The sequence below is a fragment of the Mercenaria mercenaria genome, chromosome 4, assembly GCF_021730395.1.
Source record: "Mercenaria mercenaria strain notata chromosome 4, MADL_Memer_1, whole genome shotgun sequence".
Classification (NCBI taxonomy): Eukaryota; Metazoa; Mollusca; class Bivalvia; order Venerida; family Veneridae; genus Mercenaria; species Mercenaria mercenaria.
This window is the reverse complement of record NC_069364.1, coordinates 49,065,769-49,085,949: the sequence shown is the minus strand read 5'-3', so window position 1 is coordinate 49,085,949 and position 20,181 is coordinate 49,065,769. Positions and strand designations below refer to the sequence as shown.

The 20,181-nt window shown below is 37.8% G+C and overlaps 1 protein-coding gene across 1 annotated transcript in view; it reads right to left on the bottom strand.

Annotated features, from left to right (window-relative positions):
- LOC123551623 (DNA-directed RNA polymerase I subunit RPA1-like) overlaps nt 1-19,097 on the bottom strand; it is a 61,819-nt gene extending 42,722 nt beyond the window's left edge. Inside the window, exons 1-7 of the mRNA XM_053541102.1 lie at nt 19,021-19,097; nt 17,194-17,321; nt 16,598-16,805; nt 14,549-14,744; nt 12,273-12,433; nt 2,169-2,308; nt 1,558-1,707 (exon numbers count right to left, since the gene is read on the bottom strand). Coding sequence (XP_053397077.1) covers nt 1,558-1,707; nt 2,169-2,308; nt 12,273-12,433; nt 14,549-14,744; nt 16,598-16,805; nt 17,194-17,301 — 963 coding nt within the window. The 5' untranslated portion in view covers nt 17,302-17,321; nt 19,021-19,097. The remainder of the gene's footprint in view (nt 1-1,557; nt 1,708-2,168; nt 2,309-12,272; nt 12,434-14,548; nt 14,745-16,597; nt 16,806-17,193; nt 17,322-19,020) is intronic.
- Nucleotides 19,098-20,181: the final 1,084 nt, after the last annotated feature.

Sequence of the window (20,181 nt, the reverse complement as noted above, 5' to 3'; positions counted from 1 at the left end):
GAGTTGTAACAGGAGTGACGAATTATACGCCCACACTGTCACAGAACTAAGCCAATTGACCTACTGTCTTCAAAATCAATAGAGGCCATCTGCTGGTCATGATCAACCTCCCTATGAAGTTTCATGATCCTCAGCCAAAGCATTCTCAAGTTATTGTCCGAAAAATGTTTAAATGTTCCAGGTCGTTCAGAACTTTGACCTTTGGAAGTCAAAATCAATACAGGTCATCTGCTGGTCATAACCAACCTCCCTATTAAGTTTCATGATCCTAGTCCCAAGCGTTCTGAAGTTATTGTCCAAAAATGGTTTAAATGTTCCGGGTCACTGTGACCTTGACCTGTGACCTACTGACCTCAAAGTCAATAGGGGTCATCTGCTGCTCATAACCAACCTCCTTATCAATTTTCATGATCCTAGGCCCAAGCATTCTCAAGTTATCATCCAGAAATCGTTTAACTGTTTCCTGTTATTCTGACCTTGACCTTTCACCTACTAGCCTCAAAGTTGAACTTGACCTGTATTTTATCATGTTACACCTGTGTACAGAAATTCATGATCCAAGACCCAAACATTCTCAAGTTATCATCCGAAAACCGTTCAATTGTTCTGAGTCACTGTAACCTTGACCTTTGACCTACTGACCTCAAAGTAAAACTTCACCTGTATTTTATAATGGTACAACTGTGTACCAAAATTTATGATTCTAGGCCCAAGCGTTCTCAAGTTATCATCTCGAAACCATTTAACTGTTCCGAGTCACTGTGACTTTGACCTACAGACCTAAAAGTCAAATTTGACCTTTATTTTATCATGTTACACCTGTGTACCAAAATTTATGATCCTAGGCCCAAGTGTTCTCAAGTTATCATCCAGAAACCGTTTAACTGTTCAGGGTCACTGTGACCTTGACCTTTGACCTACTGACCCCAAATTCGAACTTGACCTGTATTTTCTGATGTTACACCTGGGTACCAAAAATTATTGAAATCAGTCATAAATCAGTCAAGCCTTTCCTGAGTTATCATCTGGAAACCATGAAAACCAATGGACCGACCGATCACCAGCTCACTCCTATATACCCCCCACCCCACAAACTTCGTTTTGTGGGGGTATAATAATAGGGTAAAGCTTGTACTGAAGGTGATCATTAAAAGTTCACTCTTGAATGAATAGAGAATGTGCACTAACAATATTGTTTTGAAACACAAAAAATACCAACATCTGCGTGGAGGTAGATAAATGTCTAGCTTTTATTTGTTTCAAATATTACTTTCTAGGGATTATTTCAGAAACGGCAATGCACATTTGACAAACCAACAGCTTTCACAAGCCAGCTGGATGACTTCTTTACATAAAAGAATTGAACCAAGTGCATAATTATAGCTCAAACTCAAGAGCTACAAAGGACAAGCAATTTCAAATTGGGCAACTCTACAAACATGGTTAACAATTAGAATTTTGCCCAATTTTTTATCTTTCGTCTAAAGAAAGGCAATATTATTGATACCTTATGCTTTTTATTAATCCTTCATTACTTGTTCAAGATATATAACTTACGGAGTATTTGCCCTGTTCTTCAAGCTGTGTGTTGGCAGAGGCTTTCTCCATCTCCCATAGTATCTCTCTCACAATGTAGTTACACTTCAATACACGTAGTAAATTTGAGGTCTGGGAATGCTCAAACTTCTTCCCATATCTCATGGAAATCTACAAGATATGATCAAAGGTCTTGTATTCCTAAGTTTTACAACACTGATAAATAAGCACCATGTAAAATGACTTTAGCTCCACCCAATCTTTTCCAAACCAGTACTTAGTACAACTTGTAGCCACAAATACTTTTTTTTGTAAAATGACGCTAGTTTTATATTCCTTAAAAGGAAAGTAATAGATTTAAGCAAATATATCACTACTATGAATACTGTGAAATCTGTTAATCTTGTAGACATGAAAATTCTATGTTTTATGCAAAAATGGCTATTTCATGGGGATATACATTCATGGATTTTGATCTCTGAATGAATGGAAATTTTGCCAGTTTGACAGAATTAAGTTTCTAGATTGAATCAACTACAAAACCCACAAAGTCCCACACATATATTAATGATGATAGAGTAAAATCTCTAAGTACTCTTTTTTTCAATCATTCAATAGATAAAGTCACTAACTGGTCTGAACTTTGTTGGCGGGACTGCAACAACTTCTACAAAGAACATATCTGTTGGATATTCCATATCTGTGGACATCAATGATGGGTACATTTGTTTTAACAACTCACTTTCTAACTTCCACACCTTTCTTAAATTTTCTGAAATAGAAAGGTACAAGTCTGTCACCTGACAAAGAAAATGCAAGTTATTTTGACAATTGTAACTGAAATATAAAATACTTCGTACAGCAGCTCTGCCAAGCGGGACAATATACACCCAAATGGTTATATCAGAGAAGGCGGGCAAATTTTAAAGATTTTTTTAAAGAAGGGAGATAGATGTGTGTGAAGGCAGGGATGGGGAGCAGGGTGTGTGGAGGGGTGAGGGGAGCAGGGTGTGAGTGAGTGATTTGTGTGTGGAGATGGTGAGGGGAGCAGGGTGTGTGTGTGTGGAGGGACTGAGGGGAGCAAGGTGTATATGTCGAAGGGGAGAGGAGAGCAGGGGAGGGGGGTAAGGTGTGTGTGTGTGTGTGGAGGGGGTAAGGGGAGCAGGGTGTGTGTGTGGAGGGAGTGAGGGAAGCAGAATGTGTGTGTGTGTGTGTGAAGGCGGTGAGGGGAGCATGGTGTGTGTGTGGAGGAGGAGATGGGAGCAGGGTGCGTGTGGAGGGAATAAGTGTGTGGAGAGGGTGAGGGGAGCAGAGTGTTTGTGTGGAGGGGGTGAGAGGAACAGGGTGTGTGTGTGGTGGGGGGTCACTGGAGCAGAGTGTGTGTGTGGAGGGGGTGAGGGGAGCAGTGTGTGTGTGTGTGTGTGTGTGTGTGTGTGTGTGTGAGGAGGGGATGAGGGGAACAGGGTGTGTGTGTGTGGAGGGGAGCAGGGTGTGTGTGTGTGGAGGGGAGCAGGGTGGGTGTGTGAAGGCTTGGGAGGGGAGCAGCAGTGTTCCCATTCTTGTAAATATGTACGTTTTTCATGCACAGATTTCACATTCCACACAAAGAAAAAGTCTCCCGAATGAAAAATCACGCAAAGAAAAACAAGAGGGCCACAATGGCCCTATATCGCTCACCTGAGTACCATTGCTCAAAATGATATGATCGTTTCAAACCAATCTCATTAGAAGCTGCTAAGGTGTATTCATTTAGATAAAAAATAAAGGGAGGTAATTTGTCAATATGTATCTTCACTGATTCTCCAAGTCCATCTGTTGAAATTTCAGATCAGTATCTTCATTAGTTACGGAGAAATATCCATTTTAATTTGAAATAAAGAGAGGTAATTTGACATAAAATCAGTCCATAGTTATCTACAGGGCTTCGGAAATTTGCCGGTTTGTCGGTTTTGGACCGATTTTTGACTTTTCAGACCGATTCGTGAAGTGAAAAAACGAAAAAAATCGGTCCGGTAAAAACGGAGAAAAGTATAAATTTTGGTCTGATATCTCAATACACAATCACCTGCCAAGTAGGAAATTGTTGGTCGCACCATCAGATAATCAATAAACGTGTCAACCGGTCTGATTGTCACTTTGATAATCGGTCCGTAATTAGCGCGTGACGCAATCAATGTTCGCGCGGCACATCCTTTAATGTTTGCAGACAGCCGACTGCGGTGTATTAAACATTTTTGACTGGTTCCCTAACGTTTCTGACTGGATCCAAATCATTTCGACGGGGATCCACTTCTTTTATTTAGAATCCGACAGATGGTTTATTTCAAAAGGCTATGTTTGATCACGGTAACAAACAAATGGTCGCTGCATTTAATCAAAGAGCTATAATTGTACATTATAGGTCTTTGATTTAATGAGACATCACACGGAAAACCGATAAAAATAATTTTTATAATTACTTGATTGAAAAAATTACATGATTCATTTGTTGGGGCTCCAGTTGAAACAAATGCAGAAAATCGTCTTTGCAACCCGACTGTACAAAAAAGAAAAAAATGGACGGGCAACCACGAATGATAAAGAAAACCGGAGTGGCACTGTTTATCAAATCGGTCTTTTAAAAAACGTTTCAAAATGAAATTTGGTTTACATCAGAAGAGAACATATAACTTTATAAAATGTAGTTGCTTATTGAAGTACAACGTAAGTTGGGAAATATCCGTGGCCAACCCGCGTGATGTTTTGGTACTATATATGCGGGAAATTCGATCTCAGCGTTCAAATAACGTACACATCGGTCCGCGGCAGAGTATTCTTTAAATACTGAGGCTGTTTAGCAGAGAATATGTGTCGTGTAACTCTCTTTGACGCATCGTATTTTATAGAATTCCATCAAAGAATGAGGAAACATCACAAAGTATCTGCCGTGTATACGGTATCGAAGTCACGTGCGTTGGCTTTTAGACTAGTTACGCACACGGTGTCAATGCCTCGTATTATCTCGGAAAAAATAATGAAATTTAAACAAAGTAACGATCACACATAACACTGAATAACTGTCTTCATTGTATGGTAACGCGCGGTGACTGGTAACTCAGTTTTAATGCATGACATGCTTATTTCTTTACCCTATCACGTTTTACAAAATATGTAATATTGGGAATGCGGTGGGTGGGGTAGCGCCGATGTCAGGATTTTCGTTTCGGACCGATTGAGTTATCAAAATTTCCGGAGCCCTGGTTATCTACCCTGATTGTCTCAGTCCAACTAATGACAATAATGAAATTTCAAATAAGTCCTATAAGGTAATTTGTCAATATGTATCTTCACTGATTCTCCAAGTCCATCTGTTGAAATTTCAGATCAGTATCTTCATTAGTTATGGAGAAATACCCATTTTAATTTGAAATAAAGAGTCGTAATTTGACATAAAATCAGTCCATAGTTATCTACCCTGATTGTCTCAGTCCAACTAATGACAATAATGAAATTTCAAATAAGTCCTATAAGGACTTACTGATATAAATCCATTTTGATTACAATCAGGGGAGGTAATCAGATATAAAATAATTTTTGGATCTGACAGATTCATCATGGAATCCAAGATTTATTGTTGTTGAAGATATTTTGGAAGTTTGTATCAAATCAAACCATAAATGAAGTCTCCATATGGCTGCAAAAGCCAAAATAGCTAATTTTGGACTTTTACGGGGCCATAACTCTGGAACCCATGATGGAATCTGGCCAGTTCCAGAAAGGAACCAAGATCTTGTGGTGATACAAGTTGTGTGCAAGTTTGGTTAAAATAAAATCATAAATGAAGCTGCTATTGTGCAGACAAGGTCAAAATAGCTAATTCTGGCCCTTTCAGGGGCCATAACTCTGGAACCTATAAAGGAATCTGGCCTGTTCAAGAAAAGAATCAAGATCTTATGCTGATACAAGTTGTGTGCAAGTTTGGTTAAAATCATATCATAAATGAAGCTGCTATTGTGCAGACAAGGTCAAAATAGCTAATTTTGGCCCTTTCAGGGGCCATAACTCTGGAACCCATAATGGGATCTGGCCAGTTCAAGAAAGGAAACGAGATCTCATGGTGATACAAGTTGTGTGCAAGTTTGGTAAAAATCAAATCAAAAACTAGAGCAACTTTTGAGAAAAGTGCATGTCTCCCACAACTTCCTAATCATCTAAACACTAAGTCAGTGTTTTTATACTGTTTAGTCACAACAAGTATACCTTTGAAGAGTAAAATGGCTGATTTTCAGTAATTCAAGGGCCATAATTCTGAAGTGCCTATGCCAATTTTGCTAGTTATTGAACCTGGGAGAGGAATTATGGTCATACACATTTTGTTTAAGTTTGGTGAAGATCTGATAAAAAATGTTTGACTAGGAGTGTGGACAAGATGAATGGTTTTTGGTGCATGTCTGAGAATGAAGACTTCAGCATTTTTATGAGTCTAGGTGATTCATTAGTTATTGTCAAGGGCCATAATTCCGAAGTGTCTTAACCGATTTGTCTAGTTATCGAACTTGGCCAAGGTCTTATTTGCAAACACATTTTGTTCGAGTTTGGTGAAGATCGGATACAAAATCTTTGACTTAGAGTGCGGACAAGATGAATGGTTTTTGGTGCATGTTTGAGAATGAAGACTTCAGCCTTTTTATGCATCTAGGTGATTCATAAATTATTGTCAAGGGCCATAATTCCAAAGTGTCTTGGCCGATTTAGCTAGTTATCGAACTTGGCCAAGGTCTTATGGTCAAACACATTTTGTTCAAGTTTGGTGAAGATCGGATGAGAAATATTCGACTTATAGTGCGGACAAGATGAATGGTTTTTGGTGCATGTTTGAGAATGAAGACTTCAGCATTTTTATGCATCTAGGTGATTCATAAATTATTGTCAAGGGCCATAATTCCGAAGTGTCTTGGCCGATTTAGCTAGTTATCGAACTTGGCTGAGGTCTTATGGTCAAACACATTTTGTTTAAGTTTGGTGAAAATCGGATGAGAAATGTTTGACTTAAGAGTGCGGACAAGCTTTGTGACAGACACACACACAGACAGACAGACTGGAGTAAATCAATATGTCTCCCACACCACTGTGTGGTGGGAGACATAATAAAGCTGTTATTGTGCAGACAAGGTCAAATTAGCTAATTTTGGACCTTTCAGGGGCCATAACTCTGGAACCCATAATGGGATCTGGCCAGTTCAAGAAAGGAACCGAGATCTTATGGTGATACAAGTTGTGTGCAAGTTTGGTTAAAATAAAATCATAAATGAAACCACTATCGTGCAGACAAGAAATTGTTGACGGACAGACGCCCGCATGCACAGACGACGGACGACGGATGATCACAAAAGCTCACCTTGTCACTATGTGACAGGTGAGCTAATAAAAAAGACATCACCGTGTTTAATCAATATTCCGTAATATCGCCGTCATGTACCTTCACTAATTAAAATATTTATTTAGTTCTGATGCAAATTGACAGTTTACTTCTATTTTCGATTCATTTTTTAAACCCGAATGCGTGACGTAGTGGACTGGTACTAAAACTTGATAATGCGGTATCAGTATAGTACTGAAATTATTTACTTTTGCGGTACAAAATGGCTGCACAGTGAAAAATTTCCAACATGTTTGTAACTGCGGGTGGGGATGTGCAACATTCATCCACAAAGCCCGAACAGCATGTAACTGACAACACCCCCAACCCCCCGGCCCTGTTCCCATTGTCCATGGGTGTAAAGCGTCCAGAAAACCACTGCTATATAGACTAGAATGGGCAACAGAATTTTAGTGAATGCACTATGTCACAAAGAATACTTAAAAAATTGTTTATTTCTTTTATCTGTTCACTTTAATTTTGTCACCCCCACTTTTCATGTTTCACCCCCAGATTTGTTTGGCTGGAGGTTAAAATACCCCCGGCCAAAAAATGTAGTGGGAACACTGAGCAGGGTGTGTGTGTGGAGGGGGGTGAGGGGAGCAGGGTGTGTTTGTGTGTGTGGAGGGGGTGAGGGGAGCAGAGTGTTTGTGTGTGGAGGAGTGAGGGGAGCAGGATGAATGTGTGGAGGGGATGAGAGGAGCAGGGTGTGTGTGGAGGTGGTGAGGGGAGCAGGGTGTGTGTGGAGGGGGTGGGGGAGCAGGGTGTGTGTATTGAGGCCAGGAGGGGAGCAGGGTGTGTGTGTGGAGGTAAGGAGAGGAGCAGGGTGTATGTGTGGAGGGGTTGAGGGGAGCAGGGTTTAAGGCAGGAGGGGAGCAAGGTGTGTGTGGAATGGGTGAGGGGAGCATGGTGTGTGTGTGGAGGGGGTGAAAGCAGGGTGCATGTGTGTGAAGGTAGGGAGAGGGAGCAGGGTGTGTGTGTGGAAGACGTGAAGGGAGCAGGTAGTGTGTGTGCAGTGGGGGCTGTTATGTAGACTGTTGCAGTGACAGGATACAGAGAAAGGTCCTGTGTGGGGGAGGGGGGGGCGTAGAATGGGGGATGGGTGTGGGGTGGTTGGTGAAAGCAGGGTATGTGTGTGTGCGGTGATGAGGGGGGGATCAAAGGATACTAAAGGTGGGGGAGGGGTAATGGTGTGGGGGTGTAATGTAGATTGTTGCAGTGACAGGATACAAAAGGGCAAAAAACAAAAAAAACAAAAATATATATATGTACAGTTAAATATCGTTACCTCGATATCGGTTAGCTCGATACTCCGGTTAGCACGATGTCTTTTAGTCGGTCCCAATTTTTCCCTATATACTTCAATGTAATTATTTATCATTACCTCGATATGATTAGCCCGATATTTTGTTTAGCTCGATGAGATTTTTCAGTCCCGTCAACTTACCTGTACTGTTTTTTACACCTGGTTTCGTCGATATCACAGCTTGTCAAAAAAATATCCATGTTATGTGTAAGGTGTGAAAATCAACCTATTGTTGTCTGGCGATGTAGTTATCATAATCAAGTTGGTTTGTGTGTTAGTTTTGTTTGTTATTTAATCTTTAATCCAATTTAAATGTCAGGAAGTTTGTATTTAATTCCCAATAATTAGTCTGATAAAACAGCGTGCAAGCGGGCAAGCTGTTTTCCAATATAACAACTAATTTGGATGAAATATATTTTCTGTCTGACAGAATAAAAATCTGCCATTTAGGGTTGAGTAACAATATGCGTTTTTAACTGGCAAATTTAGGTGTCGAAGCACAGTCAAAATGACTACTCATCTAGGAACATTACCGCTACATTCAGATTTGTTTAGGGAAGGAATAAAAATGCTAATGTGTACACGTATTTTTTGAAAAATTAAAAAGTTGTATGTATGTATGTACTACTTAAATAGGGTGTTTTATTTGTCAATAAAATTAACATTGTATTTACGTTTTATATTATTTCTTTCCCCTTTCAAACCCTTTGAAAATGCATTGGATATAATAACAATATAGACGTCCGACACAAGTACAAAGAAGTCCCAGATAGTCGATATCGTTACGTCGAACTTCGGATACGTCGATGCAATTTTTACAGTCCCTTGAATATCGAGGTAACGGTATTCGACTGTATATATCTATTTAGGGGTGGAGAGGTGTTAATGGCTGGGAATGAGGGGTGTAATGACCACCACCTGCCTATATTTTAAGTTTCAAGTCAGAATCTCTAATATACTTTGCCCTGGACACATATGATGGGCAGATTTGACCTTGCTGTAACCTTGGCCTTGGCCTACCTCCCTGGTTCATGCACTCTACACATCCTCTCATCATCACCTACCAACATCTCAAGTTTGAAGTCAATACCTTGAATTGTTAGTAACTTATGCTCAGACAAAACATGACAGACAGATCTGATCTTTGAGCTCAATCAGTGACCTTGACCTTTGACCTACAGACCCAGTTCATGTGCTTTGCCCATCACTCATCACCACCTACCTACAAGCCAAGTTTGAAGTCAATATCTTGCATGGTTATTTAGTTATGCTCCGGATAAAAAGTAATGGACAATATTGACCTTTTAGCCCAATTTGTGACCTTGGCCTTTGACTTACAGAGTTGTTCAAGGGCTCTACACATTGACTCATTGCCATCTACCTATATGCCAACTTTACAGTCAATAGCTTTAATGGTTATTAAGTTATGCTTCTGACATGAATTTTAATGTACGGAAGGACAGAACCCCCCGGCTTAGCTCAGTAGGTAGAGGGTCTGTCTATGGATCGCAGGGTCGCGAGTTCGATCCTCAGGCGGGGCGTATGTTCTCTTTGACTATTTGATAAACAACATTGTGTCTGAAATCATTAGTCCTCCACCTCTGATTCATGTGGGGAAGTTGGCAGTTACTTGCGGAGAACAGGTTTGAAGTGGTACAGATTCCAAGAACACTGGTTAGGTTAACTGCCCGCTGTTATATGACTGAAATACTGTTGAAAAACGGCGTTAAACCCAAATCAAAGAAACAAACAAAACAAACAAACAAATGGAAGGACAGACACATGCACCATCATATAATACAACCCATTTTATCAAAACAGATGTATAAAAATATTACTATATTTACTCCCCTATAAGATGAAGTTTTTCTCCTAAAAATTAGACCTAATGTCTAATATGCGAGTCAATGTCATTGACCTTAAGTATTTTGAAAAAAAGTTTGTAAAACACTACCAATTTTGAAGTAGTTTAGATTAGAAAATATCATGCTCCCTGGTGGCCATGGTTTCAACAAGTCAGAACAATCTTCGTAGAGGGTCACCTAAGGATAATATGAGTGAAATTATTTTAAGATTGTGCCAGAAGTTTCATACAAAAAGATTTTTTTAGTTTCTACTATATTCATACATGGGAAAGTGACCACGTCCCCTGGCAGCCATGTTTTTTGGCGAATCTGAATGATTTGAACAATATCGGAAGGGGGTCACACAAGAACTATTTGTGTAAAATTATCTTAAAATGTCATTTGTAGATTTTTCTATTTTTAGCTCATGCAGCCCCCGTAGTATTTGCAACCAAGTGGACCCATCTGAACAATATTTTGAAGGAGACTACCCAAGAAACATCCAGGCCAATTTTCATCAACTTCCACCACCTGGTTTTCCAAGAAGTTGTCTGAAGACAAAAGTGGATGGACAATGGTAAGACGGCTGGTGAGTGATCACAAAATGCTCACCGCCTGCACTCTGTGCTCAAGTGAACTAAACCAGCCCCTCTGATATAAAATAGTGCAAGAAGCATAACAAAAATTATACTTCTGATATGAAGTAGTGTAGGAAGCATAAACAAAAATTATACTTCTGATATGAAGTAGTGTAGGAAGCATAAACAAAAATTATACTTCTGATATGAAGTAGTGTAGGAAGCATAAACAAAAATTATACTTCTGATATGAAGTAGTGTAGGAAGCATAAACAAGAGCACCACCTTGCGGGTGCTGACGCTCATCTGATTTTTTTTGTGTAATAGAAATATTGTCCTACCCATGATTTTCTAAGTCTAAAAAGGGCCATCATTCTTGCAAAAAGCAGGATAGAGTTATGTTTCTTGATGTACAGTGTCCACTTATGATGGTGAAAAACTGTTGCAAGTTTTAAAGCAATAGCTTTGATAGTTTAGGAGAAAAATTGACTTAAACATAATACTCAACCAAGAAAATGATTTTCTAAGTCCAAAAGGGGCAATAATTATTGCAAAAAGCAGGATGGAGTTGCTGTACAGGGTCAGCTTATGATGGTGAACAAGTGTTGCAAGTTTCAAAGCAATAGCTTTGATAGTTTAAGAGAAAAAGTTGACCTAAACATAAAACTTAACCAAGAAATCTGATATTTTCTAAGTCCAAAAGGGGCCATAAATCTTGCAAAAAGCAGGATGGAGTTATGTTTCTTGCTGTACAGGGTCAACTTATGATGGTGAACAAGTGTTGCAAGTTTTAAAGCAATAGCTTTGATAGTTTAGGATAACAGCTGACCTAAACATAAAACTTAACCAAGAAAACTCATTTTCTAAGTCCAAAAGGGGCAATAATTCTTGCAAAAAGCAAGATGGAGTTATGTTTCTTGATGTACAGGGTCTGCTTATGATGGTGAACAAGTATTCCAAGTTTCAAAGCAATAGCTTTGATAGTTTAGGAGAAAAGTTGACTTAAACATAAAACTTAACCAAGAAATCTGATATTTTCTAAGTACAAAAGGGGCCATAAATCTTGCAAAAAGCAAGATGGAGTTATGTTTCTTGCCATACAGGGTCAACTTATGATGGTGAACAAGTATTCCAAGTTTCAAAGCAATAGCTTTGATAGTTTAGGAGAAAAGCTGACCTAAACATAAAACTTAACCAGGCAACGCCGATGCAGACATCGACAACCGCTCAAGTGATGACAGTAACTCATCATTTTTTTTCAAAAAATCAGATGAGCTAAAAATGATACTTCTGATATTAAAAGGTGTAAGAAGCATAACAACAAGAGCTGTTTATAGACAGACTTTTCTCAGTGCATTACTTCAACTTTAACCAAAATAAATTCTAAGTTAAAAGGGGCATAACTCTGTCAAAATACAATCAGAGTTTTAGAGATTGTTTCTCCTGGTGTAGACATTGATAGTTAATAATTATTTTAAGTTTCAAGTCAATAGTTTTGATAGGAACAGAGATATTTGACTTTATTAAAAACTTTAACAATTGGCGACATTGACGCTGGGGAATATGCTATAGCATTACTTTGTCTTCAAAAGTCAAGCTAAAAATAATACCTCTAATATTAATCGGTGTAAGAAGTGTAACATCAACAGCCTTGCTACCAATTTCCTTCACTGTTTGCAATTTCTGTTTCTTCTTTTTGGGCTGACCTCCCGAATCATCATCATCTTCATCATCCTCATCTTCATCATCACTAACAACATTCTTGGTATTTCTGTATTTCAAAATGTTTTGTCTGACATTGACGAAGAAATTAAGCAATGCACAATATATCCCCTCTAGACAGACTTCCACTAAGATCAAGTACTTTGGACAGACCTCCACTGAGATCAATCACTCTAGACAGACTTCCACTGGAATCAATCACTTTAGACAGACTTCCACTGGGATCAATCACTCTAGACAGACTTCCACTGGGAACAATCACTCTAGACAGACTTCCACTGGGATCAATCACTCTAGACAGACTTCCACTGGGATCAATCACTCTAGACAGACTTCCACTGGAATCAATCACTCTAGACAGACTTCCACTGGGATCAATCACTCTAGACAGACTTCCACTTGGATCAATCACAACTAGATAGACTTCCATTGGGATCAATCACTCTAGACAAACTTCCACTGGGATCAATCACTCTAGACAGACTTCCACTGGAATCAATCACTCTAGACAGACTTCCACTGGGATCAATCACTCTAGACAGACTTCCACTGGAATCAATCACTCTAGGCAGAATTTCACTTGGATCAATCACCACTAGATAGACTTCCACTGGGATCAATCACTCTAGACAGACCTCCACTGGGATCAATCACTCTGGATAGACTTCCACTGCCCAGGATCAATCACTCCAGACAGACTTCCACTGGGATCAATCACTCCAAACAGACTTCAACTGGGATCAATCATTCTAGACAGACTTCCACTGGGATCAATTGCTCCAGACAAACTTCCACTGGGATCAATCACTAGACAGACTTCCACTGGGATCAATCACTCTAGACTGACTTCGAAGTTCCACTGGGATCAATCACTCTAGATAACTTTTAAACCAGCATCAACTCATTACTTCTCTAGATGGACCATGCACTGGAAAATTTTCTTCAAAAGACTGAACACCACTGGAAAATTAACCCTCAGGACTGACTACCACTGGGAGACTTTGTTGTAAAGAGCCCTTTGCTTCGAGGAATAGAATTATTCAGAATTCTATTCTTTTATAAAATGTAAGTCATTGTAGAGAGCTATTCACTTTTGGGTGTAATTAATGGAGTTCCAAATATGCATTTACTAGTTTGGAAATAGGACAAGCATGTACATCTTCCTTGTGTTGCACAACCGTACAATATCCTCTACCAGTTTTCAGATGAAAAACTATCTTTTAATCTCCAGAACCACTACAGTAAAAACATTATTATTTGCGGTTGACAATTTTGGTGGATTTCGTGGTCAATCAATAGAATTTAATCTCAACTTACAGGGCACTAGACAACTTTTGGGGACAGGTACCCATACCCTCAGGAAGGGGAATTTTCGACATTTTAAGACAAAAAGGGGAAGTTTTTACTTATTAATACTGTTTTCAATCATTTCTAACTGATGTGATTATATTGCAACAGTAATCTTCCTTAGAGGCACTATATAATATTAAAAGAAAGAGTTAATATCAATTTGTGTCAAACAACCTATCATCAGGGGAATTTTCTTCTGAGAAAGGGGAAAAAACATATTATTTTAGAAAGGGAATGGTACCCATATTCGGCCACATAAATGGCCAAACGAGTGCCCTGACTTATAAGTAAAACTTTTATTTAATGTTCAAAATCGAAGTTGATAAATTCATATCCTGACTAAATATTGGTTTTGGCTAAAATCATCAAATTTAGTGCCAGTGAAATCAGTAGCGTCAAGCAGTAATGAAAGTTCATTGATGAAGGTCTGGGCCTTTTCCAGTTACTGATCAGAGACAAATTTTAGTCTCAAGTTCATCGGGACCTGTTCTCTGACTTAATGTAGCGGCCACAGGCAGCCACCATTTGGAGTCTCGGCAGCCACAGTTCTACATATTCTCATACTGTTGACTGGAGAACAAAATATCTACCAAGGTAACGACAGGCATGAGATAAAACAGTATACATGTTCTATTTCTCCTACATGAGAATTCTTTTGTATCACAGTTTGAATAATTTTTACTTGGAAATGCAATGCATGTTAAGGTTATATATTTATTTCAGGCCTTCATAAACAAACAAAATTCATACCCCAAGAAAGAACTATGTATTCACCATTCATTCCTGTAATAAATAACTGAAACCATGCACTAACTTTTTACTACCAATACTTTCGCCAACCACAAATATCTTCGCATTGTACTCCATTCGAAGTTTCGGCATCCGTGTGGAGCAATAAACACATTTATTACTGTGTTTCACATGAGTTTTCATGAAACTTTTCGAGATTTCTTGTTTCACAGCTTCTACATTTTTTATTCCAGATTCTTTAATTGTACCGTTCCTTCTATCTGCAACATAGATTAAATGCAATACGGTAAATTTTAAAATTTTTTTTAGTTATACAAAAAGACCTTTTAAACAGGATAAAATAAAACACCAGTCACTCAGGTGCAAAGTGTTAAAGTTACCCTGGTGACTGGGCAATGAGAACATAGAAAATACACGGAAAATGCTTGGGAACCATGTAAATTGCTTAAATGTTTCCGGGTGCTACAACTATCAGTTCTCAAGGGATTAGTGTTTTGTACAGCTCGGGTGCTTTAACCATCAATGCTTTAAGTATGTGGTATCATTCTTTAACACCTTATTTTATCAAAGTTAATGCAAAAGACAAAATCAAGGAAAACCTTTTAACAGTAATGCTGAATATACATAAACCTTAACTTCACAAAAGGCATCATAAATTTGAACAAGAGCTGTCGGATGACAGCGCGCTCGACTATTCGAAGAATTGATTGAAGAATGGGGTCAAAATATTTCCACAGATTTTCAGACAAAAGAAAAAAATGGATTAAACAAACAATTTTCCTGTATTTGTGGATTTCGATTAGTCTTGCACTAAGTGGCAATGTGTGACCATGATGGCAAATATGTTATTAAGTTATATGTTAGGCAAAACATAGACTAGTATGAAAAGTTTAACTAATTTCCAAGTCCAAAAAGGGTCATAATTCAGTCAAAATAGTTGACAGAGTTATGTACACTTGCCTACAGATGGAAATCATGTTGATATACTAGTGTTAACAGTTTCAAAGCCACAGTTCAAATATTTTGACAAAAATTTCCAAGTCCAAAAAGGGCCATAATTCAACCAAAATAGTTGTCAAGAGTTATGTACTCTTGCCTGCAGATGGAAATCATAATGATAAACAAGTGTTTAAAGTTTAAAAGCCATATGTCAAATAGTCTTGACAAAACATGGACATATACGAAAACAAAACCAATTTCCAAGTTCAAAAAGGGCCATAATTCAGCCAAAAAGATGACAGAGTTTTGTACTCTTGCCTATTGATAGAGACTATAATACTGAACAAGATATAAAAGTTTCAAAGCCATATGTCAAACACTTTACACAAAATATAAACTGGTACGAAAAACTTAACCAAGATTTCTAAGTCAGAAGGGGCCATAATTCAGCCAAAATGCTTGATGGAGTTATGTACTCTTGCCTACAACTGGATATGGTAATGGTAAAAAAGTGTTAAAAGTTTCAAAGCTTTATCTCAAAAGACTTTGTCAAAATGTAGATTGGTACGAAAAACTTAACCAAGATTTCTAAGTAAAAAAGGGGCAATAATTCAACCAAAATGCTTGATGGAGTTATGTACTCTTGCCTACAACTGGACATGGTGATGGTAAACAAGTGTTGAAAGTTTCAAAGCTTTATCTCAAAAGACTTTGCCAAAATATGAACTGGTACGAAAAACTTAACCAAGATTTCTAAGTCAAAAGGGGCCATAATTCAGTCAAAATGCTTGACAGAGTTATGTACTCTTGCCTATAACTGGACATGGTGATGGTAAACAAGTGCTGAAAGTTTCAAAGCTTTATCTCAAAAGACTTTGTCAAAATGTGGACTGGTACAAAAAACTTAACCAGGGTGTGACGCCGACGCGACGCCGACGCCGTGGTGAGTAGGATAGCTCTACTTATTCTTCGAATAGTCGAGCTAAAAATCCTTCCACAATAGTAGACACGTATGAAACCTGGATACTGGAGTCAGCGGTAACCTGTGTTAGTCTATAGTGGTCACCTTCAGTCAGTTCCTTACACATTTAAACAAAACTACTGAATGAAAGAAATGTACAATGACAATTCCCACTAAATCAACTTTACACAACAATTTAAAGTGAAATTTTACCATTAAAGGCATTTTCTGTAAATGCTTTGATCTCTGTTATCTTGTCTTGTTTCTCCGATGCTTTGTCAACTTCAGCAAATAAACCCTGTAGTTCTTTAGCCTCTGCAACAAGGCCTTCATCTAAAAGTTTACATTGTGCTAGTAATAATTCAGCTGCACTCTGTCCTACACTCAATCTGTGGCAATTAAAACATACTGCCTTCAGAAGCTGGAAAATCAGATAGAGATGACAACTTTAAAATTTAGGAGGAGCATAAAGGTTTGAAGAAACTTACATGAATACATGTATTCAGTATCTCAATACAATATTGGTATTACTTTTGTTTACAAAATACACATATTACTTAAGTATAAAAAGAAGTTCCAAGAGTATAAAGAAAATATACACCCAATCTTATGGCAAACAGCTACCTATTTCTAATAAGGCACTGTAATCAATAAATAAACCCTTTATTCCCCCCCACAATACTATAATCAGTTTTTATCTGGTACCATACAGTAAATGTACAAGTAAGTAACTAGTGAAATGACGCAAGTATAAGCTATGTACGTTTTAAATCTTTTCAAGTTTGTGCAATTTTTTAGTTAACACCTACATGATATAATGTAGGAAACACGACAGTGTTGAACAATGGAAGAGCCAGTTCTATGTGTCCCATATGTCCTGGACAGTTCTGACATGACAGCCCGCATGTATAGCACATTTCAAACAATTCACATGTACCTGAAATTGACAAATATACAAATATGTTTTACTTAAGTATAACCTTTGGTATAAGGTAAATGACACTTTAAAGGGTAAGGAAAGCCTCACACTAAGTTACAGTTATATGAAAGCCATCCTGAAGCCTTTCATAATGCTGAAAGAATTTTTAAAATCGGATAACTATTGAAAAAGATCTGGCAGTTTGAAATTAAAGAAAATAACTGATCATGGAGGCAGCCATTTTAGTGTTTATGACGTCATTTACACACAGCTGAATTCTTTATTTACAAATAACCTTTGAGATAAATTGATTTCATATGTTTTCTTGAGTGTAGGGTGAAAACATGATAATTTCTTTCATTACCGCTGGAAAAAGTATGAGAAATTTATTTTACAGAAAAACGTAACTACAGTTTAAATGTGTATCTACAAATTTAATAAATCCGCCATTTATGTTTTTTTTGTTGACATGGAAACAAAAATGTCCACCAATTTGACCAAATATTTAAATGCTCATATTCTCAATTTTTACTCCCGACTTTTGAAACTCTTTCAACCTTTTTTAAAATTTTTAAGAAACCCAGCTGATGAATTAACACAAGAACAACGTTGCCTTACCCTTTAAAGAAAACTTCAAAACAAGACATACATGTATATTTTCTTTCCAATTATGCCAGTTATGAACCAGCATGCCAAGCAGTTAAACAGTTAAAAATGTATCTGACAAAAAGTTAAGGATGTTACTAAGAAGCAAATAATTTCATTAGTCAAAATCATTTTAACAGAATATGAATGTTTTTGGCGTTTTTTTTGGGGGGGGGGGGGGGGGGGGGCAGCAGGGTGGACCAGGTTGAGGGTACAAAATTTCACATGTTTGATTATAAATACTGATGGAAAATTAAAAATGAAGAAAAAAAAAATTGTGGGGAATGGGATGCATGATCGGGGTGTGGCAAGACTGAGTGAGAGTGAGGTGGGGGAAGAGTGGTACACTTTGTATGCTGATAATATCATGGAAGGTTTGAAAAGAAATAAAAAAAGGAATGAATTTTTTTTTTTTGCGGGGCTGGGGGGGGGGGGGGGGGGGGAAGGGTTGCCAAAGGCAATGTGGTGACCAGTGTGGGTACAAAACTTCACATATAATAAATTTTCCATGGAAGAAAAATGAAAGAATTTAAATAATGAAAATCTACCAATTGTGTCGGTTTGTTATTACAAATCTGTATATTTTTAAACAATTAAAGGGCAATAACTCTAAGGAAAATTGACAAAGTAAAATAAAAAATTGACAGGCATCATCAAAGTATGTTGGTTCATATTTATTTCAAGTTTCATGAAATTCTACCTGATAGTTACTGAGAAATGGCTGTGGATGGACATTTTTCATTAAATCAAGGCAATAACTCTAAGGGAAAATTGACCAATCGAAAAAAAAACATGACCGGCGATCATTTGAAGTATGTTGGTTCATGTTAAATCAATTTTTATATGAAATTTCTACCTGAGTATTACTGAAACATGGCTGCGGACGGACATTTATATTAAATCAAGGCAATAACTCTAAGGGAAATTGACCAATCAAAAAAAAACTTGACGGGCATCATCGCAGTATGTTGGTGGCATGTTTATTTCAAGTTTCATGAAATTCTACCAGCTAGTAACGCCATTTCAATACCCCCCTCCCGATTTCATCGGCGGGGGATAAAAAAGTACTTACCAAGTGCTGGGTCATACAGCCCACCAGTGTTGGTATGCCCAAGACAATCAATGTTTCTACATTTGTTAATTTCTTTCACACTTCCGCTCCTATCTCCGCTGCGAGTACAACGAACTTGACTCCTCAATAGAAAACGGTGGGTTGTACTCAATATTGAGATCTGGATCCATTCTGCCAATCTTTTAATGCATCACCTAGAGAAGTCAGAATATATTATAATTATGACATAATAACTGTGTTACCTTCTTGTGCAGCATTTGCCAAGCAAATAGGGGCATCCTTAAAATAATAATTGAGCTGCACCATGAGAAAATCAACAGTAGCTTTGCGATCAGCATGGGTCACGACCAGCCTGCGCATCCGCGCAGTCTGGTCAGGATCCATGCTGTTCGCTAACTGTTTCTCTATTTGCAATAGGCTTTAAAAGTGAACAGCATGGATCCTGACCAGACTGCTTGGATGTGCAGGCTGGTCTGGATCCATGCTGGTCGCAAAGCCACAAAAATGAATGTTGATTTTCTCATGGCACGACTCAATTATATTTGTGTGCTGAACTATCCTTCACAATTTTAGAGGTAGGTAGATATAGCAGAACCATGTGTTAATACACTTAAACATAACAAAAAGGTCATATGCCAGAAGAAAGATGAAACAGAGATGTATGTATAGCATCAAGTACTATGTTTATGTGACATCAATGTGACCGTGTTTTAACAATATTAAAATATGGTAAAGAGGTTACAAGTTCTGCAGAATCAATACGAAACTTAAAATGATACTTGCAGAGAGGAAACTTTCATTTATCTATCAAAATTGGCAATGATTTCATAAATTTGATCTTGTTTTTTCATGGTTTTGAAGACATTGCAAATGATGGGAAACAGATGTATTTATAATACTTTAATGATGAGAAAAACGCTATTGAGAATTTGATAAATTATTAAAAGTAATTAGCCATTTGTGGGTAATATATAATTAATGGACTTTTTTATCAATTTCAGGTTGCTGCAGGAATGAAGGATTAAAACAATAAACATATGTTTATCTTTAGTATGTTTGAATTGGATTGTGCTTATAAATTGCTGAATTTGTTTACTGCTAAAGTAAATAACATTCACTGACGGAATTCGCCGATAAAATTTCATATTCAATTCACCTCAA